The 13,216-nt window shown below is 38.7% G+C and overlaps 1 protein-coding gene across 1 annotated transcript in view; it reads left to right on the top strand.

Moving 5' to 3' along the window:
* Nucleotides 1–13,216, top strand: part of LOC131265524 (uncharacterized) — a 28,026-nt gene extending 14,810 nt beyond the window's left edge. The window contains exons 10-20 of the mRNA XM_058267798.1: nucleotides 328–505; nucleotides 623–788; nucleotides 5,557–5,961; nucleotides 6,922–7,939; nucleotides 8,540–8,880; nucleotides 9,056–9,171; nucleotides 9,588–9,675; nucleotides 10,619–11,252; nucleotides 12,614–12,749; nucleotides 12,822–12,951; nucleotides 13,036–13,216. Of these exons, the coding sequence (XP_058123781.1) occupies nucleotides 328–505; nucleotides 623–788; nucleotides 5,557–5,961; nucleotides 6,922–7,939; nucleotides 8,540–8,880; nucleotides 9,056–9,171; nucleotides 9,588–9,675; nucleotides 10,619–11,252; nucleotides 12,614–12,749; nucleotides 12,822–12,951; nucleotides 13,036–13,119 (3,296 nt within the window). The 3' untranslated portion in view covers nucleotides 13,120–13,216. The remainder of the gene's footprint in view (nucleotides 1–327; nucleotides 506–622; nucleotides 789–5,556; nucleotides 5,962–6,921; nucleotides 7,940–8,539; nucleotides 8,881–9,055; nucleotides 9,172–9,587; nucleotides 9,676–10,618; nucleotides 11,253–12,613; nucleotides 12,750–12,821; nucleotides 12,952–13,035) is intronic.

The following is a 13,216-nucleotide window of genomic DNA, read 5'->3' as shown; positions in this document are numbered from 1 at the left end:
CGTACTTTTCCAAGGCTGCTTAACTGCATCCTTTATGATATTGTTTCAAAATTATAAGTGGTTTTGCCGTTTCGTTTATTGTATCGTTTACACTCTCAGTTTATTAGCCTATTCTTAATTTTGTACTATAATAAAATACATGTCTTAAAATTTTAAGGCACCCCTGTATAGTTTTTAGGGAAAAAAATTTTAACGGGAGATGCAAATTGTCGTTAATTATACCTCTTCTGAAACTATTTGTATTAAATGGCTTCCCAGCATTAAATGTTCTGGTGCGAAGCTGTAATGCTTTATGTTCAACACTTTAAATACTTCCTTCTGAACCAGGTACTGAGTTTCGTATCACAACCGATCCGAACGGAAGGCAAATCGAAAGCCCAACGGTGCATTGCGCTCCGGACTTAACCCGTACACCGAAGAAAAGTTCAAAGAAACGCTACATCGTGCTCCGTGCGCCATCAACGGAACTGAAAGCAGTTTGGCAAAATTTACTCACCAGACAAATGTAAGCTCTGATTTACAGTACATTAGACAACGCTTCTGAGCGGATTGATGAGTTAAATGCGTTACGATGAACATGTGTTTTGATTTATCTGGGTTTTGCTTGTCTCATCTACTACAGCTTCTTGGTGAATGCCACCCTTGGTTCTACGCCACTGAGCAGCCCGCTGGATTCACCGGATATTCTTCAATCGCTTGTACCGATCAGCGATATTGGAGCTACGGCAACCACCATGGCGTCTGTGAAGGTGCCTTCGCTAGATAGCATTCATCTGAAAAATCAACAGGTGTGTTCCCTAGGTTCTTTAGCACAAGCACCGTCTTGTCATAGCGTTAGCAGTGCAAGCTTCCACAATGCATCCGCGACTGTACTTAGTGGCAAAGGTTTTAACGGCAACGTTGGAAAAAAGCTTTCGACACTGAGCGGACGCAGCACAATAGAAAGTCGCAGCTATCGTTCTGTGGCAACAATTCAAGGATCGATATCCGAACTTCCTGAATTGATCTTGTTGCATCAGAGTACAAATAATTGGGCAATGGCAGATTTAGCAACGGAACGTTTGCACAACGGTCCTCTGACTAAAACGGACGAGTTTGCAAATGATGAGATCAATCAGAACTACATCAAAACTTCGGGTGTAAACACGGAGTGTGAAAATGTCTCGTGCGATGATTTACCAAGCAGCACTGTGTCCAGTGGTGGCGTTTCTAATATCCAGCGTGGGACGGTCACACTCTCATCGAGGGATCGCATTTTGCAAAGTTTTTCGAGAGGTTCGCGAGACAATATGCGATCGATTGTTGAGTTCAGCCTCAGTTCCGTTGGCCGATCGTTTATCGACAATGCTGACGATTCGGATCCTGATAGGCAATCCACCTCAGTGGTAGAAGAGTACGTACCCACACCGGAGACGCCACCACCTAATGTGTCGCCTTCATCATCGAACAAAGTGTCCGATACATTCTCGAACGATTTTAAAGAAACTACCACACCACCCAGCACAGCAGTTTCCCCGATTGCCGATGATGCTCGTGGCCAAATCAATAACGCTGATTGTAGTAAATACTTGTTGGCTAGCGGCTATGGAGGCTCTTGGGATTTGCTTGAGCTCGATCTTGACTTTCATCAGGTTAATTATGATCCGTCATTCGGAAATGATGTGACCGAGACCGAATTTCTCGGTGACGACGATGATCCATTTGGTATGCTACCGACGCAACCTACACCGCCAAATTTGCTGGATTTGTAGTCTAAAGTCAATCAATCAGAACTTATTTTTACTGAATATAGCAACTATTTCCAACGATCAAAAGAAAAATCTGATTGCATAAAACTGGACGAGCATCGCTGGTGGATAGATAGCCCTAGAGTGCCAAAAGCATGAAAGTATTTCTCAACAGTTGATGACTGGCTGACAGGTTATTAGCACTGCTTTGTACATACATAAGTGTGTGGTTGACTGCTGATTGAGTAGATACAACAGGTTGAAACTTCTTTTAATAGGATGTCTGAAAAATATACACACATTGAATACATTTCCCAGAATCCAACCCTCCACAACAAACAGCTTTACCATTCGAAGTCCGACTATTGAGTGCAATGTTTTGTCTTAGACTTGGATTATAATCGATTGGTTGTATGTGGCAAAGAAAAAAGTCGAAAAACATCAACCAAAGGAAACATAAATGTGTTACAGGGATAACAACTTCACCAGATCATGCAGCGATCATATTTATTTTGTAAATATGCTATATGGATATATGATGGTTTCTTGATATATTTTACTATTTGTTTGTCGCCAAGGAGATTATTGCATTTGTAACGCCATGTGGATAATAAGTGGCACAAAAGCTCCTGAACTATACGGAAGCGTTTCGAATAATAAATCAAAGTTTCTCCTGGTGGTTAAGTTTGATGCAGTATAACATATTTAAGACTGTGGAGATGAAATAAAAAAGATAAAAAATCATCTAAATCAGGCGGTGAGTAATACCGGGGTAAATGTCAGAAATAAAGTTCAATAAAGAATTGTGAATCTAATCAACAATTGCTTTTAATTTACTGTTCAAGGTTAAAAGTTTCATTGTTTCTGTTTTGCATAAACTAATCACGCTTTGCTTTTTTAAACCATTTCTTTGTGAAGAAATAAAAGAACTAGATGGCGTGGTGAATGGATAAGATTAAACATTTGTTTTGATAATGGAAGACAAGGCATAAACATTGCCCAAGAAGTATAAAGTATGAAATACTGATTGTCCAGCCTTAAGTAGTTTCAATACCATTAACACGTTCCGTACCGCGTCACCCAATTATGGGTGACAGCAGTTTTAGTTCTAAAAAGTTTTTGACCCATGAATAAATGAAAATGCAGCATAAAAATTATTGTAATATTTTATATAAATATTTTGGGAAACTAAGTTTTTGCTTGGCCTTCAAAAACCGTCGGTTTAATAAATGTCATGAACAAATTTTATTTTAGAAAATTATACTAAAAAGTGTGCTAAAACGCTTGGTACGCAACGTGTTAAATTATCTTAAATGAATAATAATTTTAACTAAGACTGCGTTTGTACTAATTGTCATGGGGTATACACCGGGTGCATAAGTTTGCTTTTAGTTAGCAAAAACTGTTAAGGGTCACATTTGTTGGAAGTGTTAAAAAATTAGTAACAAAAAATTGCGCTACATGATAAGAGTTACGTTACTATAGGTGGACTGTGTCATAATGAGGTAATGCGTCGAGTCTGTTTTTTCGCTTATGAAAACTTTCCCGTAGAATGCAAGCGTTTGTTGATTCGAAATAATTCTATAGCTTATCTAATTTTAAAGCCATCATCTAGTAATCTAAACGCGGAATCAACTAGTACTGCAGCTATATTTGGAGGAAAAAATCTGGATCAATTGAGAATAAACCATTCACTAATTTCTCAATGTTTGCATTCCGAGGTATTAGAACAAATAATTATCAAAACATAGTATCAATGGTAGATAGTAAATGTAAATGGAAAGATTTACCTAGATTGTCAAGTATCTATGCACTAATTTATTAATTCTTCCAAAGTTTTACTCATTTCAAACCATCATGATGTTATCAATTATGAATGATGTTATCAATCGTGAATAGAATTATTAATATTCCGATTTGTGTAAAGATGTTTCGTTTGAATTTGTTTTAAATTAAGTGAAGAATAAAAATAATTAATTTAATAAGATTGAGACATATACGGACTTAAAGTAACACTTTGCTCTTTTAGTTATATTTGAGTTGCTGCTCATCACTCGAGAGAACCGTGCATATTTAATGAAAAAAAGGTTAACAAAAGCAATGCAACGCATTGTCTAAGAGCGTCAAATTGGATGCCAAAAATATGAATTATAACTAGTTTCTATAACATCAAAACATTGAACATGAAGTTGCTATGAATGTTTTAGGTTTATCTTTTTACTAGGAGCGTTACTGAAAACCTCACTCCAATGTAATCCGCTAAGACTCGAGTGTCATAGAAACCGTTTTTAAACAAAAGATTAATTTACGATTTGAATGGAGATGTGATTGTACATTAGATGTTAATCCCATAAAAGTAACTATTTAAAAAGAAGCAAAGATGATGAATGAGAGTAAGTGAAATTTATCGTTCTAGATAAACACAACAATGACAATTCATAAGATAATTCATTGTATTCAAACGAATATTATTCGTATTAATATTCTAATCAGATTTGGCACGTTAAATTTAAACCATAAATATATATGTAGCTTTCTGTACATGATTAATGTTCGGGGACATCTCAGTGATGCCAAGATATAAAAATAAAAAATAATGCTGCACGCTACAACAAGAACAAAACGATGAAATTAACAAACAAGCGACAAAAACAACCAGAAAATTTAGGCAATGACAATGACGCCCAGAAAACGGATCATTCATGTTACACAGTATTATATTAACAAGTAACTACAGTCCCGCCAAACAAAATATTCAATGTTTTGAGAATTTAAAAGGGATATTATCTGCCGCAGTAACTAAGAAGCACAAACAAACTAGAATGAAAATACCCATTTCCTTGCGGAAGTAAAAGGGAAGTCAGTAAGGTACACGCGATGTCCGTTATACCCATAATACAAACCTCATACGATTTTCAGCCAATTTTCAACTGTTTAATAGTTGAAAAATGGATTAAGTTGAAATATAATCCAATTCTTAACACGAACGAGGAAAATAAAAATTATTTTACGTGAAAAATTAAACGCTTGTTAGTTTTATTCGTTACATCTATGTACCGGCCAATTTGCTCGAATCGTGTTGCATTAGCCGTACATCGCAACGGAACAAAAAACCCAAATTCTAACTATCTAAAGCCAACCAGGCATTGTTCGGGATACGGAGTCTTTTGGTATATATTTGTAAAAAAGTTTTGCTGATGTGTATTTATTACACATTTTATGAAACCATTCAAATATAGGCATGAAATTTAAAAGGATATTAAAAAAGTCACACAAGTATAATACAGCCAATTATGAAACGTAAAGAAGTAGTGAAGGTAGCACGACAAGCGTTCAATTTTTCTTGCGAGATTTATTTTCCTTTGTTTGTTATTCTTTACCCAATAATTGTCATAAAACTAAAGAAATGTGAGATATCAGTCAATATTGTGGGTTACTACATTTTATTTTAAATCCAAACACGTTTGAGAGCATGCAGTTGCCGTAATAGCACAATAATGAAGAAATAAGGGCTATAGTATTGATGTACAGTTATGAATGTAACTTTCGCGGCAAAGTATTTTGAGTATAGAGCAATGTCGTATGAAGTAGTGCACAACGTTTTTTTATTACACAAAGATACATCTATTTGATCTATTTTTTTCTAAATTTTTCTCCTCACCGCACTCATATTATGTTCATTTTCATCAATATTCTCTTTTCTCTTTCCCTCTCTTTCTCTCTTTTCTCAATAATTATAATTTTTGTCCGATTACTTTGTCTGTTATCACTATTTCGGACAAAATTGGCTGCGATCGAATCACGTACTTCCTGTTGTTACCGTCAACAGTCAAGACTGACCAGGGTTCCAAAACAAGTCGAGGAGCTTATCGATGAAAAATGTAGAAAACTGAATAAGACGGGCGTACCACAGGGCAGTGCTCTTCATTTGGCGGAATGGATGAAGGGACAGTTGGACAAGCAGGTGATCGAATCCGATCCAATAGACTCCGATCCCGAGCAGTTGGTTGAAGAGTGGTCTGTAGAGCAAGTGGCAAACCGATCGAAAGAACTTAATCTGGTTGATGTTGGCGGAAGTCTTTGCACACCGTCGCTGAATGGTAATGGCCACAGTACTGGAAATAGCATTGCAAAATCCGCAACCGATGGACAACATCCACCGGACGACAGCTCTGCGTTTGAAGAGGATGACGATAATAAGAGCGTATCTAAAAGCACAACATCTGACAGTCAGGTAAGTTCTATAGATTGTATTCCTGTGAAGTGAGTTTCAGGGCGATGAATGAATGTTTCTATTGTTTTTTTTCGGAAACGGGATAAGACGTAAACAAAACAGCTTAGTCCGATGTATACAGTTTAGTACAAACATGTACACTGGGTCTCCAATGTCACGCGTAGCTCATGGTCGTGTGAAGTACCGAGCGAACGTCACAACTTGTCTTGACGCCAAAACACATGTTTTATATCCGGGTTGCAACTCGCGTTGATGTGTTCTCAACGTAACGCATAGGCAACGACAAGACACGACTACATTATAATTTGCATATGACATATTTGTGTGAAGCCATGTATTGTCTACGTCCAACGTTTGAACCATTTGTGCTTATTTTTATTGATTTTTTGTTTTGAATGCGTTGGTTGCTTCAACAGAAGTATAGCTGTAGTATACTAGCAATAAAAAATAAAAACTTTCTAAAAAGAAAAAGGTATTCGTTTTAAATTGTATGTGATGAGAGGGTACTCGTAATCGTTGTAGAACCAAGTTCAAACCTCAACCATAATATGTAAATTTTATAACCTAATAATTAACTTATTTCTATAGATATTTAGTATGAAGTGAAAATTGACATGAAAATTACTAATTTGCCTGTTAATATTAAAAAATAAGAATGGTGGAAGAGTTTTCTGACCAATCAAGCAGAATACATAAAAAGGGATATTTCTCAAAGCAACCATTGTTTTCAAGAATATCAGCTTTGTATCATATTGGAAAATATTGTGAAAGTGCAGAAATTGGCTTTAAAATAAGCTTTTGGTTTCTGTAGTCCACTGGTGCAATGACTAGTAGATTTTTTATTTTTCCAATTTAGCCAGCACAATGAAACCATTAATTCATTTCATTCATTTTACCGCCTTACTATAGTATTTATCTTGGGTATCTTGTTGCCTTTTTGTGTTTTTTTTTTTAATGCAGATAACGGTGCGGTCGAGTCCATTGAGTAACAAAATAGACACGATTTCAATGTGCCGGCAATGTCACAAGAATTGCAAAAGCCGTTTGAACTCATCAAGCAGCAACTCCTTGACGGTGCAGCACAGCCAGAGTGCTCCACTTAACCGATGTTGCGTCTCCAGTTCAACGACGGGCAGTAGCCTTAACAAAAGCCCAAATTCCGTGTCAAGCATGTCTTCCTCTAGTACGCTAACAACGCTAGGTAGATCCGTGGGGCAGGACAATGAACCCGCCGAGCATGCCGTAACGGACACGCATGATCGACGACGTGGCCCACAAATAGCGACTAATGGAAGTTACCGGACTAAGTGTCAAACGCCTTGCCATTGCAAATGCACACCCAAGGATTTTGAAAAAAGTACGCTTAGTCCGGACGAGTTGTTACACGAGCGTGTGAAAATATTGGATAACATCAACGAGATTAATGCGAACACTACTACAATGCAACCATTAAACAGTACTAACAAAATTAACGGCACTTTGGCGAACCACAACCCGTCACCGAATCAACGGCAAGATAATGTAACTGAGCGAGCAGAAATCTTCACAAATAATAACAACAACGGGGATACTGCAGCGTGGTCGCTAATGGGGTTGATTGGGCTTGCTCAGATGAACCCGGTAGCATCACTTGTACAGATAGATCCGTTTGAAGCTCTTCCGACCATCGCCGTAGTACCACCAACTCCAGACCCTGCAGGCCAAGCATCGTCTCATCAGACAATGGAACTTACGATGCCGTGGTCAACACAAACACGTCGGCTACATCTAAACCCGGTCGGGCAGGTGGCCGATGGAGCTGTTAGCGATGAGTATTCGCCCGATAACTCTCCCGACGATGAGATCATTGATCCCCCGTATCGTGCCCTCAATACTGGCCTAAAGCGTTACGGTACCATATCCAGTCTAGAAAGGGTTCCTTCGGAGGACACAGACGACAACAAGACCTACAATTCTTCGGAGGAAGATTCAGAAAGCGGTTTGTTCTTTTTGCTGCCAAGCTAAGTGTACATGAAACGCAAACATTTGGCTAACGCTAAAATGCTGTTTATTTTGACGAATTCATGCGCCAAATCATTTAGGCTTGTCATTATCACGTTAGAAAATGTAGTATTATCGAGCGGAGGTTGAAATTGATTGTTACCGTATTTTCGCGTGTGTATAACTTATATTCACGATTAATGCTTCTGTATAGAAAAAATTAAAAAAAAAATTTAAAAGCTCCCTTGGGGTCCGGTAGTCGGAATAAATTGTTATGGAAATGGCGAAGGTAATAGTTACATAATTTTTTTTTCAATCTTAAAACACATCTTTAGACAGTAGAATTATCGCAACAACTAGTTTTAGTGCAACGGTTCAAAATTTGGCATAGGTTTGATTTTACAAAGGTGAAATTATGCTCCCGAAAATACGGTCAATTTATCATGGTTTGTTTTCAATGTGCTTTACGTTATGGTGCAATAAAAAACAGACAGTTTGAATCGACGTGATTTCGACTAGTTTTGCGTTTCATGTACATTCTGCTCTAGAATAAGCTAAATCCACCAGTTGTGTAATTTTCCTCATCTATTTTATCTAGATATCAAAATTATCACCAAGGAAGTATACGACAATAATACACAAACTTTTCTAAACTGGACTACCAGAGCCGGCAATTTTATCGAAGAGTCACGAGCATTTATAGATCGTTACCTTGGACGACGAGATAACAGCGCGGATGATACCGAGGATAAAAACGAGAATGAATTGAACCGCGACAAACGTCCCAGCGACCACGCAGGAAGCAGTGGCGGTGACGAAGAGGAAGCAATAGAAGGGGAAACGTCGGCCACATCTGGCGAAGAAGTTTGGGGAACACCTACCAGTGGCGGTGAAAATGACGACATGCAGATCTTCGGTAGCATCGAGCAAACACACTCGGTAATGATAGCGTTCCACAATTGTTAGGTTTTGCGGAATATTAGAGATGCATCTACATGCAACTGTTTGGAGGATGTTTGTAAATTTGGATCCCTCGATGTTCTTAGTAAATCCATCCATCTAATGGCATTAGTTTGATCTACTAAAACCCTGTCGCTTTCGTCTCTGACAACAGTCTCCTACTAAATCATCCTCGTCGTATACCGGTGATGACGATACGGAATTGATGATGGATGAACTACTTATGGCTCCGCCGATGACAGCTAGCGCTGTTCGTGGACTACTACCAAGGTACGAAAACGATTTATTAATCTTCTTGAGGGTGGTTTTCATCTTACTTGCGAGTGAATTGGATTGTTTTGTATATTAATAGTTCCATTCAGTGGTCATTTGAAATAGAACCATTTGGTGTGCAGTGAAGAAGATAGGTTAAAATTTTGTCAATTTAATCTATTATTATCATACGATGTGATGATGTACGTTTGACTTGCTTCAGATGAGCGGTAGATTTTAGACATTAGAAACACGTGCTATGAAAAGCACAATTACTTAAATCCAAAGGTAACATCTACCAACCGCAAAACGCGAAGACTTAGCGCTAGATAGTGTCAGATAGCAGAGTTTGTTAACTGTGGAATTGATTAGCAAAGCTTACTTTTCTTACCTCTGTTCGGGCTATCTTTAAAAATTCTTACACGTTGGTAAAGACGTAAACTAGAACCACTATTCGAAGAAGAAAGCGAAAGCTATGAATCGGATGATGACAGCAAACCACTCAACGGGCGAGAAAAACAGGTGAGATATGATGAATGCGGTTTTTAGATGTTTCATATAATTTATGTTTTTGTGCACGTTTTTTGAATTCTTTCAAACATTTGTTGGTCATGATTAAGTTTTATTCAATATTTTGAGGTTTTGAGTAATTATTTTGGATATCAGATTATATTAGATATTAAAAAAAATGTAGGTATTTAATTCCGCGTACAGCTTGATTCTACAATTAACAACCTTTTCATTTTACAAAACCATTACCCAAAAATTTCGATTTTAATTATTTAGATGTTGCACGGTACGGTCCAAAATGATATTTCTGCTTTTAAAGATTTTAAATTTTCACATAGATAGTATAGTATAATCAAACACGATATCTTATACAATACAACCGTTGCCACTACGTACCGACATCCGTCCCATGATCTTGGGCTATTAAGCATCTGATTTGTTGTTGGAGCAAACTCGCTCAGCTTTTACGGTGATTGTTTTGTCTTGTTCGTTCCTAGAAAACGTTGCGAATAAGACGATGCAATCGAAGATTTTTTTTAAGGAAAGGCAAACATCGATTTTTTTTAAAAGCATACGAAAAAGACGAAAATTTACCTTTGTTTATGGTATCGCACAGGGCCCCCGTTCACTTTTCTGCTTAGGACCCCCTTAACTGTAAAACTGTTACTGTTTCTACGCCCTGAAGCCAAAACCTCAGATCTTCTAGCTTTAATGTGTAGAATATTATGATTTAAGGCTATGTAGAATATTTTAGCAGTGTGGCGCGTGCATGGTAATGATAACAATTTTTTATATAACATAGTTTTCATCTTGGTGTGTATGTGTGTATTTTTGGTTACTAATCTCAATGGAATAATGTCATACTGCCCATCAATTTGTATGTCTGTTTGCTCGTTCGTTCGGTTGCGTAGATAACTTATAATTAGCGGGTAATTTACTTTCGATAAATTGGCAGGGGCAAGCTTCGGAAAAAAATCCTCTGGTTTATGCGGATTTAAAAGATTCCACCGGATCCGAATCGGTAAGTACGACGCCGTCGTCGACAACCCGGGTAGAAGTGACCGAGACGATCAAGACTACCACTCCCGACGAAAGTTATGGGAGTGTTGCTGACAGATGTTATGCATCTGTGCAGCTCCCGAGCACCGGGACGCGTTGTGCAAACGATACCGAACATTCCGCCGACAGGGCCAATGCTCCGATCGGGCTATGTCCGAGGCTCGAGATGCGCTTAGCGCTGAATCACGACATCCTCGGAGACGAAGACTTGCTCACATACAGTCCTGGGCCGGATCTGACCGCGATTCTCGGGCACGACCTCTTCACATACCATCGAATGAGCGGGAAGGACATTATCTTGAATCGTATCGTGACGCGTGTGAACAGCTACACCAACCTTCAGACGGCCCCGAACATTGCCATGACAACCAACACCGAGCGACCCACGTCAATGGCATCCAGCCAAACCCTGAAAAACGGAATGAGCTCATCATATCAGCAAAACAATTCAAAGATGGATACTCCTATACCGAATCGCAGAACCGCTACCGTCCCAGCTACTTGGAACAATTTTGGGTCTGTGGATCGAGGTACGTGTATTCTTTACATCAATCGTGTTCACACTAGGCAAGGGCAAATTGAATCAGAACTGCATGATTCACTCTGATCTATCTACTGAGCAAACGAGTACACCCCAGTCAAATGAACCAAAATGATTCTTCCGCACGCCTGTGGTCCCGACTAAGCATGTGTTGGAAAAAATCCCACACGGCAGCTGTGAAGATGCTTCTTCGTGGTGGTGAGCCCCGGCGCTCAAGGGCCGATTTTCTAGCCGGCGCTACCGCTCGGCTGTCGCGGACCCCCATTGATGAACATGTGTACAACAATACTCTACCCGCAGGTGGTATGGTGTTAGTTCGTTCTATCGATCACCATGCCGGTTAGCCCTGCTCAATCGCACCGTGCCGGCCATAGCCGTACGCCAGCGGTACGATATTGATTCATTGTACAGTTGATCACGAATGTGTACGACAATACTCCACCCACCGGCGGTGTAGTATTGGTTCGTTCGATCGAAACAAACCTTGCTCAATCGCACGCCAGAACTATGTAAGTACTATGTCTACTATTTAAGTGTGCGACAAATCTCCACACTACTCGTACATAAACGCTAGCGAAAAGCATAGGTTACAGAAGATAGCGATAATTGTATGGACTACTTTAATTATGAATGAATTTATTTAACGAATGGTAGGGCCATCAGCACAAAACCGTTAATGGCTATCAATGGGTGCCATAAGAAGCAAATATTTATTGTTTAACGTTATAATACATATGAAAAAATCGCTCCTGGGACGTGCGGAAGAATCACCGCACGCATTCAGTTCATCGCACTAAGCTAACTGGACTGCACCTGATTTTTCAAAAGAATCATTTTTTTTCATCTCTGGTTCACACACGAACCAGAATTATTTAGAAGATTGGAAACAGGTTGCAATTTTATGTTTTTGTACTTGAATTGAAGACACAATCCCTTTTTGAAATTAGTTTGGCTCTGTATGGCAAATTGAAGCACAACATTTAAAAAATGAAAGTGTTACTCATATAACACGATAACCTTTTCTCAATTCATAAATGAATAAATAAATTTAAGAGTTTGAATTTGCATCACCGTACCGCCGTCCGTGCCATGATCATAGGCCCATTTGTTGTTTGAGCAAAATCTCTCATCTTTTACGCCGATTGTTTCGTCTTGTTCGTTCCTAGGAAACGTTCCAAATAAGACGAGGCAATCGGCGTAAAAGATGAGTAAGTTTGCTCAAACAACGAATGACCTACACAATAGCCGAAGATCATGGCACGGATGTCGGTACGGAACTGCAACGGGAGTAAGCTGTTCATAAACACTAATATCAACACAATCTGTACTATCATGTGTTTTATCAAATAGAAGAAAAGACTCTGTCGGACCTGGAACGTTTGGCGAGGCGGGAGAAAGTTTACTGTATGACACAATTCAGTCAAAACAGTTCTCATCTGAAACATACAGCTAGTTTTACCAACAAAACAAAACATAAAAGCAAATTGTAAGTATCTAGTAAGCAACAACGGCATTTGGATCGGAAATTGTTTTACCGTTTGTTTTGATTCTTCCATAGAATTAACTTTCTTTCGAGGCGTAACTCAGAGAATCAATTGGTAACACTTTTCACAAGCAAAGACACCATTGATGATGGTTCCACATCGCAACCGGATTCCAGTCGCTTGAATTCCCCACGGAAAGAAACTGTAAGAATTATTTGACTGCATAATATGACAGATCATATATAACGTTTTCATTATATGTCACTAATGTGACCAATTCTCCCACAGGTCAAATCGTTAGATCGCAGATTCTGGAAACAATTGAGCAAACGGCGAAGATCTAGCTTACACGAGGTAGAACTTAATGTCTAGGTGGGTTATTCCTTAAGGGTAGTAAAATGTGAAGCATAAACTTTTCACAAAATTACTTTAAAAAATACACTGCGTCATTCCTATATAAGTTCACAGA

Source organism: Anopheles coustani, chromosome 2, assembly GCF_943734705.1.
Source record: "Anopheles coustani chromosome 2, idAnoCousDA_361_x.2, whole genome shotgun sequence".
Lineage (NCBI taxonomy): Eukaryota > Metazoa > Arthropoda > Insecta > Diptera > Culicidae > Anopheles > Anopheles coustani.
This window is presented reverse-complemented; position numbering and strand designations above follow the sequence as displayed.